This window comes from Macrosteles quadrilineatus, unplaced genomic scaffold, assembly GCF_028750875.1.
Source record: "Macrosteles quadrilineatus isolate MER2022 unplaced genomic scaffold, UCM_ALF_1.0 Scaffold_1__1_contigs__length_201487025, whole genome shotgun sequence".
Classification (NCBI taxonomy): Eukaryota; Metazoa; Arthropoda; class Insecta; order Hemiptera; family Cicadellidae; genus Macrosteles; species Macrosteles quadrilineatus.
In genome coordinates this window covers 162,259,896-162,285,583 of record NW_026542594.1, presented here as the reverse complement: position 1 = coordinate 162,285,583, position 25,688 = coordinate 162,259,896, and the positions used below count along the sequence as shown (strand labels likewise).

General features: G+C 31.7%; 1 protein-coding gene across 1 annotated transcript in view; it reads right to left on the bottom strand.

Moving 5' to 3' along the window:
* The window catches only part of LOC128983097 (nephrin-like), a 29,926-nt gene extending 5,181 nt beyond the window's left edge, over positions 1 to 24,745 (bottom strand). Inside the window, exons 1-11 of the mRNA XM_054402258.1 lie at positions 24,410 to 24,745; positions 11,509 to 11,641; positions 9,417 to 9,622; positions 8,350 to 8,463; positions 7,149 to 7,352; positions 6,318 to 6,472; positions 5,886 to 6,030; positions 5,119 to 5,249; positions 4,248 to 4,410; positions 1,443 to 1,706; positions 380 to 559 (exon numbers count right to left, since the gene is read on the bottom strand). Coding sequence (XP_054258233.1) covers positions 380 to 559; positions 1,443 to 1,706; positions 4,248 to 4,410; positions 5,119 to 5,249; positions 5,886 to 6,030; positions 6,318 to 6,472; positions 7,149 to 7,352; positions 8,350 to 8,463; positions 9,417 to 9,622; positions 11,509 to 11,641; positions 24,410 to 24,485 — 1,771 coding nt within the window. The 5' untranslated portion in view covers positions 24,486 to 24,745. The remainder of the gene's footprint in view (positions 1 to 379; positions 560 to 1,442; positions 1,707 to 4,247; positions 4,411 to 5,118; positions 5,250 to 5,885; positions 6,031 to 6,317; positions 6,473 to 7,148; positions 7,353 to 8,349; positions 8,464 to 9,416; positions 9,623 to 11,508; positions 11,642 to 24,409) is intronic.
* Positions 24,746 to 25,688: the final 943 nt, after the last annotated feature.

The following is a 25,688-nucleotide window of genomic DNA, read 5'->3' as shown; positions in this document are numbered from 1 at the left end:
ATGTAATACAATAATGCTATACATGTATATTCTGCTTTGCTAGCTTTCAGCTTAAACTGCGGTTGTTATGAACTAAAAATACTCAAAGTGGTTGTTATTTGTTATTTCTTTTGTCAATGTATTGCTAAATCTATCAAGTTTTATCTCTTGCGTATTTACACTTCATTCCACATGAATAGAACTTTCCTTAGCTCTAAAAAGGTCTTCTTTGAAGTTGAGCCACCTGCTATGGCATTTTCTGCAATGGGAACCCTCAAATTGGAGAGAATGTATCCCACATAGGCTACATAGGTTACATTACAAATAATATGAAACAGCATGGACTGTATAACATTCGGTTAAGTTAAATTAGAGCTTGAGATTCCTTCGGATCATTTACCTGTAATAGAGAAGAGCGCAGAGCCAGATCGACTAACGTTCGCCACAAGTCTCTCATTTAGTGAGACTGTAGCCTCAAACGTCTGCGGTAGTCCACCATCACTCCCGACAACACATTCCACAGTGAGCCAAGTCTCACCAAGGCCCGGCACACTGCAGTTGCTCGGAGGTTCGGGACTGCCTACATAAAATATGATGATCATAAAGTGATAATGGTATAGTAAGTGAATCCTCTGTTTGGTGTAAGTTGGCTTGTAAGTTCGTGTTGTTAGGCATTTTTGGTAATTACTACTTCCTTTTTAGTTATACCATCACTTATAGTAATTTCCTTCAAGACCGTAGCTCTAATTGTAGATGTAACAATATAATACTTAACCATGTAATACTTTAGAATATAATTTGTGTTAATCCGACTTTTAGCAGAAAATACTTTTTTAGAATTCTTATGGCAGAGAATCTAAACGTATTATGTTCATTTAACTACTCCGTTTTGGTAAACGGCTACATATATTTTTTCAGGCAAAGGTTAACTAGGTTTTTGAAGTTATATAAACATTTGTATATGTGGTTGCCCAAACTTGAACCGTGTAACTTCTTTTAAGACATTATTTTTTAAATTTTGTGATACAAATTATATTTGACTGAAAGCTTTCATGAACGACAACTTGTTAGGAAATAAAACTTAATATTTACGTCTCCCAAATAGGTTACGACATTTTAATTGCTAAAAAAAAAATAGATTACTATTATAGTCCATATAGAAAACAGCTATATTTTTCATGTTAATCAATGCTATTATTGTTTGTTTTGTTTTTTTTGTTTTTTTACAGACGAAAGAAACGGCGTGCTTTTTACCTTTTTTAGATGCCATAATTAATTGACAGCGTGATAAAAAGATTTATGTGGGTCCATAATTGATATTAATTGGAAACAAACTTGTCTTGCAGATTTTGCATTGATCTCTACAACCACTAAGCCAACCGAACATTCGAGTATTAACTTGTAATCAGCAATTGATTTCAATAATACACAAAAATATTAATAATTATAAGAGATGAACTGACTGGCAAGGACCACCATGAAGGAGCAGGGTTCAGTCTGGTTCCCTATGGAGTTCTCCGCCCAGCACTTGACTGTAACCTCACTATCACCAGGTGCCAGGGCCACACTAGTGGTATCACTGGCGTTGGTCACTACACCATCTACGTCATGTCTCCACCAGAACCTGACAGCTGGAGGGTTGGCCTCTGTGGCACAGGTGAGGTTGACAGCCTCCTCCAGGGACGCACCGAATACTCTCTGTTGAGGACTGGAGCACTTGGGCAAGTCTGTAAAATCATAATTGATTACAAAAAAGCTAAGTATCAATGTTTTAAATCTACTATAGGCAATAAACTTAACATATATTTTCTTATGTGAGGTAACGTTGTAAAATATTCATCTCAGTTTTTCTTATTAAGTTTCATTTTAAACTAACTATTATTTAATTTAATTTTACTGTACAGTACATTAAGAGTTTAAATGAATATTCCAAAATTTAAATTGATTACTCAAAATTAAAGCTAAATATTCAATTGCTAACTGTTAACAAGCATTATTCCTTTCTAGAACTAACAGTAAATGCTGCGAGTTTTTAGTGTAATGAGGAGAAACTGGTGTGATGTCACTTGTTTGCAACTTAATACAAGACAATTAAGATGAGCACATCCTGGTAACGGTAAATGCGACCCTCTAAATGAAGCACCTTATCTCTATTACGTTTATTGTAGAGAATTACAATTATTTGACATTTCATTGATGCAAAGTGTAAATTTCGTCTACCAATTACCTCAAATGCGACCAAACGTTTTTCTAGAGGTGCACACATTATTACGTCTAATTTTTTTACATTAAATACAATATGTATGACTGGGACGGGTGGCGTCGTCCTGTAATCCAGCTACTAGGAGGTCACGAATTGTGGATATTTATAGTCATGCACTGTGGATGCGATACTCCCTGGTGTGGATTAACGTCCACACGAGTGAGTACAACGACTATCCGCAGTACTATCCTGATAATTAGACCAATTCGTATATACAAAGGAAAAATGTGGTTCAGATTCCACTATAAACTGTAGGTCCCTTAGTTGCCATTAGCTTTATGGGCTATTAATTAACATCTGTGTCTAAAGAATGTCGGCCTTAGTCACTAACAAGACTACAAGATCGCGCCACTCATCCTACACTCATCTTCATTCATACTTGGCCTACTATGTATGGTCGCCATTTCATTGAACAGTATCTAACAGTAATATATTTCAAATATTAATTGGTTACTATTATATTTTTTTTTAATTAAACTTTTACGTTGTGAACAGAACTAGAATTTACTTGATAAAAAAAGATTGTAAAGCAGTGTGGGACGTGAAGGGATCTTCACTAGAAGAGCTGCTAAAGTAGTTAAGTTGGGTAATTGACGGGAAACAACTCCCATAGTGGCATTGTGCACCTGCGGCTAGCTAAAACCTTTCTATTTTGAGACATTTTGAAAAGGGCCTTTACCTGCGACCATTTTTAAACAAGCCTTTTTAAATGCATTTCTTCGAAATGAAAAGGTTCACTTTTTAGTATTGTTTACTTACTTTACATAATTGTTTTGTACAGTATAACTTTGCACCAACGAGGTTCAAGAATTGAGAGAAAATAAGTAAAATTGTAATACTTCGAACGTCAACTTATCAGCTGTTAAGACCAATTCAATTCATTAAGCAATGAGTGATTGGTTGGGACAATGAGTCGTTGCATCACAATCAGTGGCAATGAGTGGTTATAAACAAAAACATAACCGATCTTGGAAATTATGAGTAATGTTTTTTAGTAATTTAGAAACGGTCGTAGGTAAAGTAGTGTACGCAACTCGCGTAATGAACCTTAACGACATTCGTAGAAGTTTGCCAGGGCTCGTGCCTTAAATTGTCTTCTCTTGTTGTAAAGACTATCCTTACGCGATCTTTGCGTAAACTACCATTACCAACTTGTAGATCTCTAACAAAACTATTACAAGAAAATAAATAAACTTAATAACAACAATAATACATTATTATTACGATATATTTTACTTTTATTTAGAAAAATGTGAATTTGAAACATAATTTTACATTGAGATCTAGATAAAAAATACACTTAAACATTATAACAATTGAAATAGGTATCCTATTTCTGTAAAGGTTAATACTGTATAACACTGACATTAAAACATCATGACGTATGTTATAGCATATGTTTAGGTTGGAAAATAATAACGCTACGCCCCACTCTTCTTAATAAAAACAATACCCAGTAATATGTATTTAATAAGTATACCATTTAACTGGCAAAAATTCATTTTTCAGTCGATCCAACATCCATATTTTTTAAGAGATGGATAGAAAAATATGTTATTTCTTAAACCTGCATCAGGTGCTTTATTGCAACTATCATTAATAACCAATGTTATAAAAAAGTGCATTGACATGATTTGTTTTCTTTTTATTTTATGTCCAATTGCTACTGGGCCGTATTTTTTCACCTATAGAACGTCCTATTGTCTACAAAATATTAATTGCTCTTACAGAAATATAATAAATATTGCATGCAATAAGATCACATAGAATACTGGAGTGGTGATAACAATAGTAAATACTAATTATCAGTTAATTATTAACACGATAATGAAGCCAAATAGATTATGACCTAATCAATGATGTTGTATTTAGAACAATAAATAATTGGTATGCTTTTAAGCTATCTTTATTTAGTGTACAATATTTGTTTTTCTACCATAATCAATAATTGACATTATTAATAATGGCATTGCATTACAAAAAAAAAACTAAATCAATACTTTACATTTAACGTCGAGACTGAGTAGTGAGCTGTTGGTCACACCCTCACTGTTCTCAGCACTGCAAGAGTATTGTCCGCTGTTTTGTCTTGTGACAAAGGTCAACGACAGAGAGTGGTTATTGTTTGACGTCACTTGGTGGTTCATGGAGTCTTGCATCTCCACGTTCTGTAAAATATGGATGGCAGACATGTTTAATCAACATAGTCAAAACCAACTAGTTTAATGACAATTTATGTTTACATGAAATCGTACTGCTGTCAAAATATAGTCTTCAGAAGATGAAAACTTTGGTGTACTGGCAAAACTACAGCTTTGCTCTTGTTCGATCGTTGCAGCACTGCAACTGTCATGGAAAGCTTAAGTTAATTTTCTGTTACATTTTAAAGGGTGATATGTGCCGTTTCATGTTATTGTTGAATTGAGTGAAACAAGAATGGTCATTCCCTAACATATCTGGAATGATGTAGCCTTAGGAGTGTTTGTTGTGTATTATGTTTGCGATGGTTCTATAACTTTACTGATAGTACATCCTAATTTACTGATAATTAATTGAAGTTCAAGTTGAGATAGTTTCAATCCCTGATGCCTGTTGAAGTACTTTTCTGGGTTTTAACACATCTAGTTCCATCAATTTAGCAATTTAGATACCCGGAGACATATATTTGATAGTGCACTTTGATTTTTGTAACTTAATATATAATTTGTACATCTTGTTTTGTCTCAACAACTTTATAAATATACTAATGTCTGACAGCTGTTGTACTCAGCTGATGGTATAATCAAATTATTCAAACTAAAACACTCTGAATACCCTTACGTTTCACATATTATGTGAGGTTATAAAGTATAAATATCATAATGAAAGACCCTTACATTGTGCATCCATCTAACAGCAGTGGCAGCTGGGTTTGCCGTTACTCTGCACTCCAGCACGACGGACATCCCCTCTATTATCTGGGTCCTGTTGTCAGCCCTAATCAGCACCACCTCTGCTTCTGGTACGACTGTCAATAGCATACCATGTTTATGTTGCTGATAAAAGTATCCTTAACACATTCACTACCATATGTAAGCAGACTGCACATATAGAGGAGCGTGACGCCCGTAGTGAAACTTTTAAATCGAGTAAGACATTTCTAGGTATTGAGAATTGCACTGTGTGATTTAGATAGGACAAAAACTATTGCTTGAACAATAATGGTTGGTATTTTGAGTATACATGAGTCTATTAGGTAGTATTTGTGAAATAGTAGCTTTTCGTGGAAAATCTCTAACTAAAATTCAATCTCTAACATAAGTTTTATTCCAAAAATTCGTCTATTGTTAAATAAATTAAATTAACTAAACTTAAGTTACGCTTTTCATCGTTTGACACATTTCAGGATCAACAAAGGTCGTACCGATTTGTTCAATTAACCATACAATGAATATCATGAATTACATAATACCTACCACGAATCATAAATATTGTTGTATATTCTGCCTTATATACTTTAAACCCTTCGTTGCTGGAACCCTCCATTGGTTGCACATACTTTTTTATCCAAACAAATTAAATTAGGTTCAAGTAAAGTTGTAGCATGAAGTCATTTTATAGAGTTAGGCGTAATAATATATAGTATACATATATCATTACTTACAATAAACGTCAAGAGTCCATGATGCTTCCAACGCCTTGTTGGGCACTCTTGGGTTGGTAGCTCGACAACTCAGCTTGGCACCGTGATCTTCCTTGCTTGGCCTCAGTCTTATGGTGCTGGTGGTCACGTTGCCTTCTATACTGGACTACGTCACAACAGTAGAGTTACCATAACATTAACATACAACATAGGTAGTGGTAAAAAATATATTACAGATTGTGTCATAAATGTATTGAAGTATATCATTAATATTTTAATGCTCAAAGGCAGTTTGGACATTATGTGTACCTGAATGAAATATACGGACATTCTGTTAGTTGATAATCTAAAGATTCAATGAGCACTATTGCAAATCAACAGTCAAGTAACATCCACTCAGGAATTAAATGAACTGTGATACTAAATTTGAACTTTGGTAGAGTGTTCGCTTACCACTTCCCTCGCCGGTACGTGTAGAGGTACGCCAGACTTCCACCACGTAAGTGTGGCGGGCGGTTTAGACCCCGAGGTCTGACAGGCTACCTCGTACTCAGACCCAGCACTCATAGGGAGGTTCTCTCCCAGCAGTCTCACGTCCAGGGGACCAACTAGGAAGTCATAATAGTGTAATTAGCAAAGTTCCTACAATCGTTTTAAAACAGTAGAAATAATTTTATCAAACAAATAGTTACCACATTATAAACTGTATAAACGCGCACACGTGAATGATAAAAAAATGTCTATGGATAAACATAATCACTTATGACTATTTAGAAACATTAAATTATTTAAATAAAATTCTGTTTATTTATAAATATCTGTTTTATTGCGTTTTCATAGTCCAAATTATGATTTTACTTATTATTGTGATAAATGTCAATAGGCCTTAGCTATGAATGGGTTTCGATTTAACTACCATGTGTAATGGAAATCATTTCCATAACGTATGGCTGAGTTACGGAAATTATTTCATCCTCAAATGCTAATCGATCATTTGTCTGTTTGATTGAATTCAGTGGTTTAATAGATTTAACCTAATTACGTTAACAGAGATAATAAATAAGGATTTATGCCACGGCTTGTTTATCTGGGTTCTATTTATTTCAACTTTGCCAACGTTTAATGTGTGCAAAATAATTTACAAGTTATCAGACTCTAGGAGATTTACTACTTATTTTACACTCACAGTACTTAATTATTTATTTGCTACCAAAAAATGGGATTTTTGAAACCAGGCGAGACTTATGTAAAAGAAACTAAACCGAACACGCGAAATCTGCTTACTGTATAAGTCGATTGTGACTGAAGTGGATTTAGGCACGACAAAAGGGCTGTTGAGAGCTTGGCATGTAAGGACGGCGTGTAGATGTTCTCGCTCAGTCTTATCGAACGTGAGCACATTCTGTACTCTGCCGTCTGGTAGTACATCGTACGTGTCGTCTACCAGAGTCAGGTTGTACCACCACGTCACTCGAGGAGTTGGCACACCTGTTAGGTAAACAATAAATGAGTCCGTACAAACGACATTGGATATCTAACTACAGTGCACTATGAACTATCCATCCAATTTTACAATATGTTGTATTCGTAGCGCAAAAAAACTTGATACTTGACCTAATCTTTACTGAAGAGTATAGGATGTAGTGAGATTAGATACATATATTTTGTAAAGCCAACGCTGTTCAGGCTGGCCATAACCCAACGTTTTTAACATGTAAGCTAATTAAACTTTACAGATAAATTTCAACGATTCTGGGAAGTACTGAGAGAATACATGTAACGTTGTACTGGATACTGTTAAAATATACTTTAGACTTTTTTAGTGTAAAAAATTCATTAAATCAACACCTGATGTTAAATAGTTAATTGCTATAACTTAAATACTTGTTGAGAATAGTAAACCCGTTTGTATATAAAGCTGAAATACTTATTAGGAGCTATATTATCACATTTTTAATAAAGTATAAAATAACATAACCGTTAAATAACATTTGAAAGCCATACAGTTTGACGTCATATATTCTGTATTTAAATAATTTTAGCTGAATATGCGGTTTTTGCGATAGTAAATCCATGCGCCCAATGGTTTGCATTTCGACATAAATACTTACCTTGCTTTTGATCAATTATATTTTAATTTTGGAATCAATAATACTAGACTAATAGAAATTTCAGTATAAATTATTTAACCCGATAGGTATTAGTATTCCTGAAGAGAGTCTTCCGCGAACTGTGACGAGATAACCTGAAGGTTTTAATATTACATAATTTTTCTATTTTACAGAATATGTTTTTTTTTAGGTTAATAAACTATTGATGCTATTTTGCAGCTATTTATGCTCACATGTTGAGGGTATTTTTGACATGATTTGATTCGCTATTGCAATGAGTGATGTTAATATAGCTGCAGGTTCTTAATGTTTTGGTATGAAAGATGTCACAAGAAAACTGAAAGTTAGTCGCATGCATATAGTTTCAGACCTACCCCCAGCTGATATGCACGTAAGGCGGAGAGGGGTGCCCTCTGGTAGTGGACCTAGACTTCTGGAAGTGATTAGAGCTCCGTCTGAGTCTTCTAGATGGATATCTTCCGGCGGAACTGTAAAACATTACTTGAAGTACCCTTTAATTACATACTACAAATGCATGATTCTAACGGATTTATTTTAGTTTATATTTTATCAACGAACATAAGTCTAGTATAATACAACTATATTGCTAATCTCCATCAAGATATCTGGTCATTATAAAATTTTTAACTAAGGTTGTTGCTGCACTTGTGTTACAAACATGTATTTGTATAAAATGTCATATTTTAATAAAATAAATTCAATGATGAAGTATAAGACAATGGTACGTATATAAAAATCTGCAATAGATAAGAGGGCTATTGAATTTACCAGTAAAGAAAGGTTAACGCACAACTGTCGCTCTTCAGTTTATTTTAAAACTTTCTGGTGACATTTATTGGATATGTTGATTCTTGATTATTTATCTAAATAGCCGCACAATAATACGGTTTTTATTTTATCTACTTCATTAGTTGTTGTAATAATCCTTTTCGAAATTATTTATAGAGTCTGTCAAAAAATCATTGACGAGAATCTGTAACGCAAGTTTCCAAACATTCCTCGTCATTCTTCTGAAAATTTAAGATTTTAATGATTTTGTTGTTGTGTATCTATTCCAAATCAAATTTTATCAATAAATGTTTATTTCTTTTGATTTGAAACAATGTCTGGCAAATAAAGGAACATACCTAGATTATTTTAGTAAAGGTAATTTGTAATGGAAGTTCGAGATGCTGTTTTAAAATATTCTATAATTTAATGTTTTGAAATGTCATATAACATAATGGTATATCATTAGTATGGTTAAACACTTAGTTGCTTCATGAAAGAAAAGTAAGCACATAGTTGAAACTGGGTTTATTTGGTATAGCAGTAGGGCAGTACTGTAAATCATTTAACAATTGTTTAACAGTATGTTGATAAAAAATGGACGATATATGTTTGTGGAATAAGCTAAAAACGTAGTGTTTAAATAAACTACCTATAACAGAAACGTTGACAAGGCTGTTTCTAGTAGGCGAGTGTTTAAAGTCCACCCGACACTTGTAGACACCAGAGTCAGAACCCCGAGAGTTGGTCAGAGTTAGGGCAGCTTGGTAGAGGTCACTGGAGAAGGAGGCGCGGCCTTCCAGGTCACCATCCGCCCAGTGGATACCCTTCTGTAGATCCCTCTCACGGACATCCAAACTGTGGGCAAGATTTAACAGGTGTTAAGCGATAAAATTAATCCAAACTATGAGTGGTAGTCTAACTATCATCACGCGAAGAACAACCACGAAGAAAGTTAATTTACCACATTCTGAATTTGTCAAATATATACGTAGCATTGTAGAGGAGATGTAGATTACTTTTAGGACGACTAAAAGAGTTTTCTATTTTTTATATCTAACATTCATAGTGCAAAGTTATATTTTAGAGAAAATCTGAGTTGGGCCTACCAATATCATGTATTTATTGTATTACTAAAGCTTAATGTCTCATAACGTTCAGCTCTAGAGCAAACGAACGTTAATAAACGTAATTAAAAACAACAGTAATTGCCTGTATCCCCTACCTTACGCCGTTTTATTACCTGCCATAAAACGCTAAGCTTCACTCTAGCCAGATGAAGAAACTGCTGCTAAAAGAAGTAATGATTATTAGGTTTGGCCTTTTAAATGTCTTTAGTAATTTAAGGTTAATAGAGGCTATTTAAGCATCGGATTATTGTTCCTTCGTCTTTGTTTACATCATAAGTAAAACTTTCGAACAAAATTTCAATATGCGTAGATTATTCAGCGTAAGCTACAAAAACAAACTTAAATTTTAAAATACTTGTTTGATACATTATAAGATTTTATGGTAAAATTATGACAACTTTTATATGAGTGAAATGGCTTAGGCTTTATTGATTCGATTTAATAAAAGGAAATTCCAAATACTACGTGCTTAACATTAATTGGCATTGTTACAGTTGTAAAATTGTACTCTTTTACTTAGTAACATTAACTCAGTTTATAATCTTTTTACAGATACAAATCGTGGCATTTAGAAGAAAGAACTTAAGGTATATTACATTTGCATTCCTTTAAATGTTTTATTTACAGAGTAAAAGAGCGTCAAATATGTAAATAAAACATTCGCGACCAAAATAGTGTACATCGAGTATTTTATAAAAAACACATTAGAGTATGTAATACACTAAATGAATTACAAGGAACACTGAAACACCGATAACTCGACGATAACTAACTAATAATGGCAGCCGTTCAATCATATAGTTCAAATACGTATTGATCATGCTAAAAGGTGGATGTTTAAGTGATGTCTAGGAAACAAAGAAATTGCCATTTCGTATCTCAATAACTGTCCAATAGGGTCACAAGTATTTTTATTATGTTAAGAAAATGTGTCAATGTTTCTAATTTATTTCATAAATTTAGTCTGTTTAAGTATTAGACGATAACTACACATTGTGCTACTTAATGAAAATATTTTGGTGTAATAAATTTATCTAACCTTTACTTTAACAAATATTTACTTACAGTTTTGTTTGTCTTTATTATTGTGGAATTATCAGTTTTAATGTTTAATTAATGTATTTTTTTATTTAGTGTACTCAGTAGTTTTTAAAGGAAAATCTTGCTACTTCCACCCATATTAATGTTATTTGCCGTAGATAGTCTTTTAAAATCAAAAATAATTTAATGGTAGGATGTGTAAAAAACTTTTATTCATATAACCAATGTAGAATGAATAAAACCTCATTTTATTATTATTTCACGATTTAGTGACTGGAAATGATGATATTGTCAAACTTAATGTATTTAACAAAACTAATTGTTATTTATCGTTTAGATAACAAGTTATTACTTGCTGGAGAAAATGGTTTGACATATCACAATCACAAAGAATATTTTCACGTGTTTATTGCAAAAACACATGTCATTAATTTTTTTAATAGGACAATCCTATTAAACAGTCCTAGCCAAAAAAAAAAAAACTAAACCATTCAACGGTTCATTAAAACGTACAATAATTAAACTGTTGATTGCCTAGTACAATGCACATTACATGAAACACAAACGTCTTACCTGTATATAGGAGTCTTGTCATCGTTTTTGTACCAGATGACTAGAGCTACGCTGTCGTCATCCTCTGGTGGGACCAGATCACACGGAAGTACAGCCATTGATCCCAGGACTACTTCTAGTTCTTCTAATTTCACTGTAAACCATAAAAATGCCTTGTAATATCTCCGAAACAATTTTTTTATTTAATTTATAACCCACATTATTTAGATTATGATTCAAACAGTATACTGTCAACTCAATATGGATGATTTAATTGCATTTACTTTTCTCTTTTTTACTTATTAATATAAAAAGGTATTTTCATTAGCGTGTGCTGGTGCCTCCACTACACTTGGGCCCTGAGACTCAAATCTTAGCACAGTGAGAGTTTCACTGCTTACCCTCCTGGTGCTACAATCGTCCAAAACTGATGTTTTGAGGCAACAAAAGACCACCGTGTAGATGAGAATACCATGGACAGAGGTCTGTGTAGACTGTCTGTTTATTCCTTTAGGAAAGCCATTTCATAGCATGACAACTCAGAATATCTAAGGGATGACTTTAAAAACCTGTAGCCATTGTTAATAGTTGTAAATATAAGTTTTTGTTCAGTGACCGTGTTAAGTGCCGCTGTCAACCCCACTTTGTGGGTAAAAGACGAAGGAGGAGGTATTAAGGTTGGTATTTCCCAGTACGCTTGCCTAAGTGGTGTTATTACCTCACATAAATACAATTCCTCGTTGGTTAATTGCTGAGACTTCTATTTTTCCTAGATAGATCATTATACTATTAAGATATCAGTTTTCATCAAAAAATCTTGTTTTCGGTGCAAGAGTTGTGGTAATTGGTATGTTTCAGTTAAGTCTAGCTGTGTAAAGAATTTCCTAGCTTAAATTAAAAACTATAAAATTGTATTATTGTAGCTTACATGTTTTTCTATACAGTTGTAAAAACGTTTTTATAACTCTATTCCGTACAGAAAATACATTTGCTATTTGCGATAACAACTGATGGCAAAGAAAGTAACTCCTTCTAGTACATGGAAAAATTATTAGCTGATTCCCCCTCGCTCTACATTTGGTTGTTCCCTACTGAGCTATGGATTCAGCTGGAGGTTGGTATTGAGGTATGTTAGCCTAAAGGTATTGTTAGAGTACATTATGTCTATGCACTAGAGTCATACATTGTAGATATCGTACTATGTACATTCAAGCTTGGGGCTGAATTAGGGATTGTGGTAGTGTAATGAAGCCATGTGCAAATGAGCTGGTTGTTCATCTAGTTGGTACTAATATAACAAAATTGTGAACCGTATCATTTTTGTAGCAGAGTTACTGTGCCAGTGCTATTTCCATTTGTATTTCTAGTTTAGTGTTGCTCCCTATCAGTTCTCCATTTGGAGACTACGGGCACTACCGTTTGTTTCCTATTTACTTGTATAATTAATTGAGATCAGTTGTTTGTACTGATTAGCAGTACTGTATAATTGCACAGAATAAACATAAGCCTAAGCTAAATTTGGTTGTTTAGCTTGTATTGCGTGCTTACTGCACAATAAACATGGTTTTGAACTTGAACTTGTCATAAATAAGTTGTTATGTAAGTTTCCGTCCGATTTCCAATAACTGTTGTATTAGAATAATGTTAATTATGTGATACATTGCGGGTGATTTAATATTACTGAGGTATGTTATTTTGTGAGTATTTTAGCGTTGTGATGAAAAGAACGTTGTGAGTTCATAACTTGTATGTAAAATGATTTTTTTTATTTACCCCCGAATTCGGATTCCCCTCATACGTGAAAGTAAATCGCACACGCTTTGTTTCGCCTAACACGTATGTTCCTGAGTTCACCTTTGCCTTACTTATAAAACTTGGTCATGCACTGGAAAATGCTAATTTTGGTACTAGAAATTAACTATACTATTATTTTAATTTAGTTAGCATTAACTTTCTTTAATGTCAAAATGAACGAGGGAAAATGATTTTAGGGATACCAAATCACACGATCCTATATTTCTTTCAGAGATACTGTCATGTTATATATTGTACGTTAGAGGAAAGTCATAAGCTATGGAACAGTTGACATCATAATTTGAAATAAGTGTCACAACCGCCACTGTGCTGTCACTAGGGAAGCATATGAAAGCCAGATCTACTATCCTTGGCTCGCTGGCAACGCTCTATGAATACTTGATTTATCTTCGACAATATTAAAAAATATCATAAGGAAATATATATATTATACGTTGCACAACAATATCCGAAAAATATAATTTGTGTCGAAATATTTACTATAACATTGTTCTAAGTGAAATCCGAATTAATTAGGATGAAAAAATCGTATAAATGGCTACAATACGGTGTAAGGTGGCACCTAAAGATTTGCCATGTTTCAAAACACCATTGACTGATTCAAATTAATTATTAATATGGGATTGACGAGATGACATAATATAAAGATTTTGTTGAATCATAAATGGAAATGAGTAAATGATTTTAATAACGCATATTCTTACAAACTCCTCTCAAAGATTATTTCTAATGCGTTGCTTTCAGAACCATTATGTCATCATCGTATTCTATACTTGTTTAGGAATTTAAATTATTGACTAAGTATATTTTACCCACACAACAGATACGTAAATAAACATTTATTTGTAAACTTTTATGTATTGATTTTTAAAAATTTAAAAAGACAACTTTAAGAAGATTGCTAAGAGTGAAAAAAAATACCATGCGAATACCTGTTTACAAGTAAACTAATTAATGACATTTTTACTCCCTATTCAAAGACAGTATCAATTAGGAATTCATCACAAAAATATAACCACTTAACAAGCCTGAAAAATAACATCATACACCTTTAAAATAAGGCAGTTATCAACAATTTGTACCTAAATGTAATGAAGACACGAACCAATTGCGTATCTTTAAATAATTTTATTAATATTGCATTTTTAACCAAACACATTTTGATGCTTTTGATGCCTACATTATTTGAGACACAGTTTCTTCTGTTTCTAGGAGATTTTTTAGGGAGTCTCGTACTTTGGAACATCTAATTTATTCCGATCTTTATATCAACTTTATTAAGCCAATAAACTTTAAATAATGTGATCAACTAGTGTTTATTTACATATTATTATTCCATCAATACCTAAGGATACTTCTTTTTCTTGTGAAAGGAATTCATTTGATAGAAACTATTCATAATTACTTTAGTTTCATATTTAATCTTTTTCCAAATTAAAAGTCAATATTAATCCGACAGAATTACTTTTAACTTAAAGAAAATAACGCTTACCTAATCCAACAGATACTTTATAAGGGAAAAGGTGTAAAATGAAAAGATGGGTTTATTTCGTTATGAATTTAATTTATTATTAGGAAATGTACACCCTCTTCATATATGCATGATTGCTTTAATTGATTGTTATTTGAAATACCTCATAGCCTAATTAAAAAGCAATATTTACTTGACACACCTGTTTGCATTTAGGACACGCAATTTGGATTCCATGTAAACAATAACTCTCGTAAAATACATTAAACAAAGTCATGAAGAAATAAAAATTAAGTATCACGATTTCTCCCATCTTAAATAAATATTGTCGTCAACTCGTAACATTGACTGTGGTGTTACTAGTCATTCTATAAAATAATTATATAATACACCCGCCACAGAAAAACTGCTGACGAAGGGAATTTACATTTGCCTGATTTTATTAAAATTAATTTAAATTGCATTAGTCTTAACGAGTATCTAGGTTTTTTCCTACAGGGAGGGTAATACAATGTTTTTTAGTAAAACATTGATAGCTGAGTGTAAAAAATATATATTGAAATGAAAAAGAAAAAAAAAACTAGTAATAAATTTCAAACAATGTTTTATAAACAATGTCATCGTTATTTGTACTACAATGGCGACCTTATTAACATGGCGATGAAATTTATCAAGCTCTCTGTCAGGCAGCCATTAAACTCTAACCCAGTTTATGGCCCGGCTGGTGACAAGACCTTGTTAACTTTGTAATTATACTTGGTCAAAAAGACTCCGAAATGGTTATGGCATAAAGATAAGTTTTTATTAATAAATTGTATATTTTGCGTTTTCTCTATTAAATAGTATTTACTGTAATGCCAAAAGAGTCCAAAAGAGTCAAAATCTTTACTGCTGAAACAAAATATTAATAAATATAAATATATACATTTTAGGATATTCTTCATACAGCAGTAAATTTATACAAAATACAAGTATCTACTAATATAAATTAACAACTAATAATACAGAAATTGCGTTATTGTATAGTTTTTTTCCCCATTGACGCTAGGCACGAACCTGGGATTGTTTTTCACATTACTTCAGGCTAGACCTAGGGGCTGCGGCATTATCCCTTGGATAAAACCCATTGGTGTCTTGGCGGGGATCGAGCCCGGGACCTCAGGGACTGAAGTCCCGCGCTCTAACCACTACGCCAGCTCTCTCCCCACGCCAGCTCGCTCCCCCGTTATTGTATAGTAGAAAGTTATTTATTTAAAATCCTAATCTGCGATCGTAAGTTTCTGCCATAATTTTTTTATACTGACAAATTTAATATTTTAAGTAATGTCTGAAGCTTAACTTAACATATATATTTGATAAATAAAAACGCATGATTGCGTATATTATTCACATTTACTTCTGTAATAAATACATGTCATTAAGTTAAAGAAAGATAGATTTACAACTTCTATTGTAGCATGTCAAAAACCCTTTGTGATTGACCTGTAAAATCAGAACCATACAAACAACTATATTCATATTGAGAAGTGTAACAGATATAAGATATATTTTTTACATTTTGACATGTTTGTTTGTACAAATAAGATTAAATTGTTTAATTATATAAGTATTTCTTGGCATTCTATAATAATAGACTTTTAAGTTTTTCTTAGGAGTTTATGACCATAAATTTCTTAAATAGGTAAATAGAAGAAGCTTATTTTTTACAATAGACTGAATCAATACCTGCGTTGTTATACAAAAATATAACGCAATTTACTAATCTAAAACAGAATAAAATAGCTGTTCTGTTAGACATTGTAACTCTACTGCAGATAAAGGCTGAGGTAAGCACTAGTAGAGCCAAATACCAAGGACCAGCTCATAAATCATCGAAATTGTTCACAAACTTCCGGATATCTCTAATACCATCGCTTGCCTTCTTCTGCTCCAATAATATATCTTTGGATGTTTAATTAGTAAGGAATTAAATTAAAGGACGGATACAACATTTTAAAGAAGAGAAATAATGACATTCGTAACAGTATAAACAAGGTTGGATTTAATTGGTCAATAGCTTAAGACAAAGTAAATATAAAGTTTACTTTAACTTTGTTTTGTTGTTCAATATCAATCCGTGTGTAGGCCGTTTTTACCGGTTAAACGTATCAGTAAGATTATTTGCTAAGGTTATATCAAATTAACCTATATAGGGTAGTGTTGAGTTAGAGTTCCTATGAGAATGTATTTATATCGATGTGTCCACTCTGCTCCACCCGTTGCCTTAAAAAGTAAAAAAAATTGTAAATTAAAAATGTTTCATAAACTCTAAAAACTGTTTATAAAGCTAGACCCAGTTCTGTAAAATCAAGAAACAAAAAAAAAACATTAATTATAACAAATTCTGTAAATGAATACTTAATGTAAATTTTTGGTCCACGATTCTGAATTAACTACTTGGCGGAATCATCTGCTTGAATTTAAATCTTGGTACCTTATATTTATTAACATTAACATTGGCTTAGTTTGTTTTATTTAGCAGAACTTTTTGAAAAGTCAATCAGCTGACGCTAACATATTTACATAGGTTTTGGTGTAAATAAACAGCTGCAAATATTCAGTATGTATGAAAGCAAGAATAGGGATTTAGACAAAGATTACATAATATATTATGTCGTGGTTATTGATTTAAAAGTGTATTTCCATAACCAATTACAAATCCAACCCATTAAATAGTTTTTATATGATTTTATATGATGTGGTGAGAAACTAATAGAACCGTTTACTTTAATATGACAGCATAAGCTACTTTTACAGTATAATTAGTTGATAAATGATTCTGACTTCGCCCCAGTTTTTACAATATGGGTAGTAGCAATATAGAGCACAGTCTAATTATTCAAATTATTTATACGTTTTTCTTTTTACTATATTTACAATCACCCTTAAAGAAACTGATAAATAATTAAAATAATCGCTAAGAAATATTAATAAGCTCAGTATTGAAGAGAGGAAACATGGACAAATAAAAGAATCTATTAATATTTTAATATGTTTCAACCCGTATTAAAGGCTCAGTGGGATTTATAAATGACTGGTGCATTTCGTCGATTTACTAAAGGTGCTTTGGAAATGAATAGATACACCTTAATTCCTACAACTTACGGTTCATTTGTAGACGATTGAATGTGCTGAATGCTAATTGGGGCTGGTAATGTATTGCGGGCTCTACTTTTGTGTGAGTGTGCATTTCACAAGCCGTATTCAGTCGCCTACAAGTATTTAATTACAGGCGACATTGTCCCTCCGAGCTTGATCCATTTAAACGTTGTAGTAAATGGATTGCCATGCTGATTTACAAAGTAATTACTCACTACATATGTAGTAATTAAAGTCTTGAGAAAAATATAATGAGGTTTGTATGTTATTAGTTGTTTATATTTCAACATTATCCGAATTTTCATACTGAATTACAGTGCATATTGATTCAGGATATTTGTGTTAAATGATTTAATGTTTACTTACATTAAACCATACAAAGTTAAAACATTAAATTTATCAAAAAAGTTTGATAAATTTTGATAATTGTTAATTAAAAGCTTCTTTACCAACCTAAAACAAAATTTTTAGTAAGTGAGTGATGGCTTTGAAATAAATGAATAACAAAAAACAGTATTTTCAAATTTCTCAATTTTGGGTGCATATTATTTCCTGTAAACTGCGCCCCAAAGCTTATCTTTTAACTCAGAGGCCTTTTGTGGATTAAAGGGTCAGCAGTCACGTCTTGAAAAGCTCATGCTGTCATGAACAGAACGTTTGAGCTGACTTAAACAAAAACGCCTACTGCAAAATTGTCATTCAAACTAATTTTTAAAGAAAAAAAAACTTTTAAAACGAATGATGTTGTTATATTTTTACATAAATACACATAGTTTGTTTTTTAAATATATTTATCGTTAAGTTATATTAATAATAAAATAAGGTGCCGTAGATCATGCCCTTCTCGGTTGTGGTTAATTTGGTTAAATCGTTAAAACAATATCGTTAACATACATTTATAATTTACAACACATTGCATAATCTATACAAAAAACATTTTTATTGCAATATATGGACATTTGATTGCTGAAATAATAACAACTCTGCAATGTTAAATTATGCAACCAAACAAAAATGAGATGCACTTTTTATTTTTGCTTAAGTTTATCTTGTTAGCTCCAAAATGATCTGTTGCTAAAATTACAACTATATTATTATTCCCCTAGTTTTTTAATACATTTCGTTAGAACATCCACAAACAATCAAACATAATATTTCTCATAAAATAATGAGATTAAGCCCTCTGGTTTGTGGTGGGGGTGAGGGGTTATCACTAACGTACTCTAAAAGTGTTTGCTCAATCCAGAGGGTTTAATTAATCAAAACCATCAATAACTTATGTGACAAATCCACTGAAATTTATTTCGAAAGAATAATGAAAAATAAGATTATTTATGTATATAATGAGTGTTTAATTTGTTTCTTGGTAGGCTACTAAACTAAATCTATCTGTAAGTAAAAGTAAAACTTCAGCATGAGCACACTCTCTAAAATACTCTAGTATTGCTAAAGAAGATAAGTCTGATTCACGCGTTTATTGTTTAATATTAAGGTTACAATGAGCTATAATACTAATTCTACTGAATACAGCTGCCCTAAATTGTGTAAAATGTAGAAAAGTGTAGTATACAAATTGTAGAATCTACTCTTCACCATAAGAGTAAAACATTGAGTTGACGTCATTGCACTCAAACGTCACCAACACAAAACACTGATTTACACTTGCTCTATATTTTATAGCAATGTGCGATGTTTAATTGTATTGCTTAAAATCAATAGTAAAATTACTCGTTTGGACGGTAATATCCTATCTTTGGATAAACGCCGTTTTGACGATTGCTAAATTAATAACAGCTGAACATTGATCATAGGTATTATGTCAAACAGGCTTGAAATTAAGTGTTTAGGAGTGGTTTCAGTATCCAAAAATATTCACTAATCCTAATATTGTGAACATTTAAAGAGCCCAGATCTGTAGAAAATCTAAATACAATGTCGAGTTGTATTTACAATACACTAACAATAGATACTTAATCACATAGATATCTATGCTACAATCAATATTAGGTAATCTGTAATGATGTAAAAAAGAAAGGGATACTATCATATAAGCAGGTTTTGTCATTAAAAAGGGTTTAATTGTAATCATTAAGAGTTGTAATCATTTGAGATGCATTTAAAAAAAACACCATAAGCATATATGATTTACCTTGAATACACATTTGCAATACCAGATAACTTATGTATTGGCGAAAAATGTTGTAAGCTTATAGATGGGTAATAGGTATAGTATAGCATTATTTGGCTAATAAAACACTTTACCTGAATAAATAGCAGCAAAAAGAAAAAACCCGAACATTTTTAGGAAAAAAAAACAAAATTAATTCATTCAAGGACTTAAGATAGTTTATTTATTGTCTATTCCGAACACCAGGCTGCTACTTTTAAGACGAATCTTAGTTAAGAATAAGTAAGATGATGTCTTGGTACTTTATTCCGGCTTATTTATTAAAAACCATATGATCAAGTGCGCCCAGTTCAAAATAACCATAGGCATTTGTCATTGCTGATGATTCAAACCGAATACCTTCTGATTTGTTTCATATTCAGCTAAAAAACATTAAGCTACTTAACTACAAAGCTTCTCAGCTGTACAGCTGCTTAGATATACCGCTACTCAGCTACTCAACCATAAAAATACTAAGCTATAAAACTTTAAAACTATAAATCTATACAGTTATTTAGCTACTCATCTACTCAGATATACAACTCCTCAGCTATCTAGCTACTCAGCTATACCGCTACTCAGCTATACAGCTAATTAGCTATAATGCTACTCAGTAATAAGGCTCATCCATAAACTCAGCTATAAAACTACTCAGCTACCCAACCGTAATTCTACTCAGCTAAACAGCTATACAGCTACTCAGTTGTTATAGCTATAAAGCTTTACAGTTATAAATCTATATAGCTATAAATCTATACAGCTATAAAGCTACTCATCTATAAAACTACTCAGTCATTCAGCTATAAAACTGCTCAGCAATAAAGCTATACAGCATTAAAGCTACTCAGCTATTCAGCTATAAAGCTACTCAGCTATTGAGCTATACAGCTAGTCATGGTCGTAGTCATGTGTCGTGTGAAACTTAAGTATTTCCAGCCACTTAACTTGTACTTATCTGTTAACACTTACCTGTATTATTATAACTAAAACTAACTAACAACTAGATATATTAAAGAAATTTTTGTTGAAATTTTTGGTTTATTAAAAAATTTAAATTTTTTTCTAATAAGTAAATGCTTTAACCTTATTCATATTAGGAACAATTCTATAAATAATATTACATTTTTTTAGACAAAATATTTTGTCTAAAAAGTAAGCGACTGCAAAATAAAACAATTCAATAAGTAGTATGTCAACTGAAAATCAAGAGATGCTCAGCTCAGCAAATCAACACCAACGCAAGCTGAGAACCTGTCAAAGAGAAATTCAGGTTTGATAAATGTTTAGCAGTAAATTTAATCTGCTTTCATCAACTTTAATGGTTATTGGTAATGCAAGTTGAAACAAGTTTAAATGTGTTTGGTACTTTCACCAGTATTACTAGTACGGTAAAACCAAAGAAAACTTAATATTATTAAAAAGTTTAATTTTTTACAAAAATATTCTACTACATATAACTGTTTTATAACTTCATTAAACTACGCAAGATACCTTGATCTTTGGGAAACTAACACGGAGTAATTTGTAAACGTTTTATTTTGATGTACCAACTAGCTAATTGAGAATTTTGTTACAGACTACCTGTTACCATAGATAAAAGGATTTGATAAAAGGCCAGTTGTAAACCGTACTCCCTTAGTATTGGATTAGGTAAAACCCGACATTGTAACTTGTCTTTCAGCTGTTATCCTCTGCTTTATCCCATTTTTCACTGCTTACTTGCATGATACCAACCCCAAAACCTTTTGATTATTAATACAAACAAATTAAATTCATACGAACAACCACAGTGCATTAGAGTCCAAGCAACTTTTGAAAATATAATCTGTAAAAATGTTTCGATGTCACATATTTGTTGTCTTTTAAGGAATTCCCCATTAGCAACATAATATAAACGCTCACGTTATTAACGTTATTAATGCTCACGCAATGTAAATTGTTTGTCTTAAAAGTGTCCCGTTATTGAAAAAAAAAGAAAAAAAAGAGTAGTCTCCGAACAGAATTCTTCAGTTCAAATTGTGTAAAAAAAGATTGTAGAAAACAAATATTTAAGCTACAAAGTTCTCAATAACCTCTGAAATAACCATAAAATGCAGGGGACATTTTTAATAATACGCACTAGCATAATTATTTCCCATGTTAATTAATCTTATGAGTATTCATATTTAAAATGAATGTAATAATTTTGTCAGTTGTATCAACTACAAAGTTGATTCTATGATATTCAATAGCATTAAAAAGTTATAAGGTTTACCAACAGGGTGCAACACTATAATTTTTTTGCATTTATGACAATAGCTAATTTGAACCAAGCAGCAACAAAAATCTGTGAGTATTTTACTTTTTCCTATTGTTTAGGTACAGTGGTAGAACATTATGGCTATGGTAGATGTGCTATGCCATAGAATAAAGTAAATAGAAAGAACCAAATTATCTTTAACCATTCATCTCCCATTAAAAACGTAAAATCACGAGTATAACTGCAATAAGCATTTTATACTCATACGCCAATCCTGTACGAAGGACGGGTTACTCTGCTGGTATTACATAATACAGTTTGTAACTATTTTAACAAGAGAATAATTACCTATTTTATATTAGTTTTCTTAAAAGATCTTTCTTAGAAAATCATTTGTTAGAACAAAATTAGTTATTCGTCTGGACCTAAAAATTATGTTCCTTGCCATAATTTAAATGCTTTTTCCACTATAACTTCCTATTATGCGACTTGCAATACATATATTGATCATTCTTCCCTGTTGATATAATACAGTGAATGTAATTCAGATAGCTACAAATTGGTAAACCTAAAATAGTAATTCTTATTTTTCAAGCATTTCACTAATTCTCTAGAGGTCGTTAGCTATTTTTATATCTACTGTTGGATTTGTTTTACTTAAACAATCAGTTCAATTAAAAAATGTCACTAGTTACACCACGGCCCTTCATAATATACTCATGGAATACCCTTCATGAAATAATTATATAAATCTCCATTGAAACGAAATATTATGACTCTAATAAATATTATGAGGGAGTAATCCGTTTGGAATTCATCGCGCAATAAATTATTTGTTAAATATTGCATCTGTAATTTACATGAAACGGATTACCTCCTTTGTGTTGATAATTACACAATTAGCACACACGTTGTCAAGCTAGGGAATGATGTAATCCTGAATGACATTCATACAATAATGCAATTATATTTTGTGCCATTAGTATCATTCAATTACTGTAACTTAGTGTGGGAAAGCTTTAAACGTATGACTTTCAAATTTTGTTTAATGATTGTTGAATTAAAACAACTATAAGAAGATACTTTAAAGTCTATAACTTTCATGGATATTACAAAAATATATTTAATGAAATTAAATTTAAATCTTAGAAGAATAATTAATTTGTCAAGAATCCTAATAGCATTAGAATTTATGATTTTAAACCCTATGAAACAAATAACAATCCAACAATATGAATTGCTTAATTATTATTGATTCCTTGACAAAAAATAATTACTATTAGGTTATCAATATTAATTTAAAAAAGAAGCGAAACAGTAAAGGTTTTAGGACCAGGCAATTTAAATAAATTGTATACTGAATTACCTAGTGATAATTAAACATTTTGTATGGAGTTTTACTGTTTACATTATAAACCATAGTAATTTACCAATGCCATTATAAAATAATATCTAGTAAATTAGTCATAAAATTAAATTCTATAGATTCTATATCATCAATAGTTTCAACACAGAATATTTTATTTATGAATTATTTTTTTAATGGATTAGAAAATCAAACGATACATTAAGATTATATTTATTAAAACTAATATTTCTGAAGAACTTTCCAACTCCAATATTTTATTATATAAACTAATTAATAAACTTGTTTTACGTATGGGAATGTCTAATTTCACAAATATTACAAGAAATGTATAAACAAATGTAATAGTTATTTGTGCAACTAGTGAGAAAAGTGAGCAATTGACTCACTCGAGAGAAATCCTTACTCACGAGCCGTAGGCGAATTGGCCACTTTGCTTTCTCAAATCAGTGAGAGAACATGTACATTGTTAGGTAACTATAGGAAAATACATTTTAACAGTGACCTAAGAAACCGTTAAGCTTTGAATGCAAGCGTAAGCTGAAATTAATAATAAAATATTTTAAATATGTGTCATATTGCAACAATTACTTCCAATCGAAAAATCTATCGACGTAATTTCAAAATAATACAATACATACACCTATATCAAACTTTTACCTTTGCTGTACTTATAACTGTGTCTATATCTATAAAAAGTGCCAAACTAACAATTACAAAACTTACGTTTCTCCTTACTTGCAGGGTTTGCTAACAGCGGGAACATTAAGAAAGACAGTAGCAGCAACCATTCTATCACCATGGCTTACATTATACCACCATAGCTCACTAATTACACATCACAACACATATATAGTTGTATAAAATCCGAAACGATTAAGGTGTGATTATCACTCACTACATCCCTAGCTTGTCACTTTCTGATTCGACGGCTAGTGCGTGAAACAGTCATTTTGATTAAAAACTGTTATCATTTAGTTTGTTTAACTTTATGGGTCTATATTTATTTGACTAATGTTTATGCTATGTTAAGAACATCGTTGTGGAACAAACTGCACGTGATCGTCGCGACGCCGGCACGACAACTGAGGAATATTGCGCTCCTGACAATCCACGGTGGCGGCGGAGAAAGCCGAGTGATTACGGAACTGTCCGAACATCCAACGTCCAAATGTCTCCTCAAAATCCACTTTATAGTTAAAGTGAACCCCTTGTATTTAACTTTACCAACAAAAATTGTCATGGGAAATGTGACCTTTGTAAAATTAACATTTATGTCTAAATATGAAAATTTGTTATCCAAATAAAATTCTTTAGGTACCGTACATTTTTTTTTATCGTAGGTAAGGTTGACCCACGAAGAATTGGATATTAGTATTTTAAGGTGTTCGGATAAAATAAATACCCTCCACTACTATATATAGTAGTTTTATTTAAATAATGAAACCAAGGAACTGTACATTTAGCCATTTATGTCACATAACTGCAAATTTAACTAAATGACTAATTCATAGATTTAATGTGAGATATCTACATATATAATAAGTTTTTCCATAAAATACATGATTTTTTTTTTGTAAAGTGTTTGCAATGAAAATACTTTCGCACATGTTAAAAATTATGTGTGATTTTAGGGGTTGCCGTTGCTACAGGCAAAGGTAATAGTTTAGTAGTATCTTTCATCATTAGGACGTAAAGTGACTCTTTTTCACAGGAGCTCAAGTTTAACTTGAGGTTTGCTCAGAAAAAAGTGGGTGATAAAAAACACTTTTTGCGTTGACCGTATTGTTCGTGATATTGCACCATCATTTAAGAAAACTAAGTTAAAAATACTTGTCATGCAAAATATCCTTCCAAAATAAATTCCATCTAGTTTTAAATTTTACTATTTAATTAATTTGGCTGTTTAATTTGGTATTGATGCATTTCTTCATTAACTGTAGTTTGTGTCCATCATCGATAGATATCAATATGTCTAACTATTAATCTTCCAGTAGTTTACTTG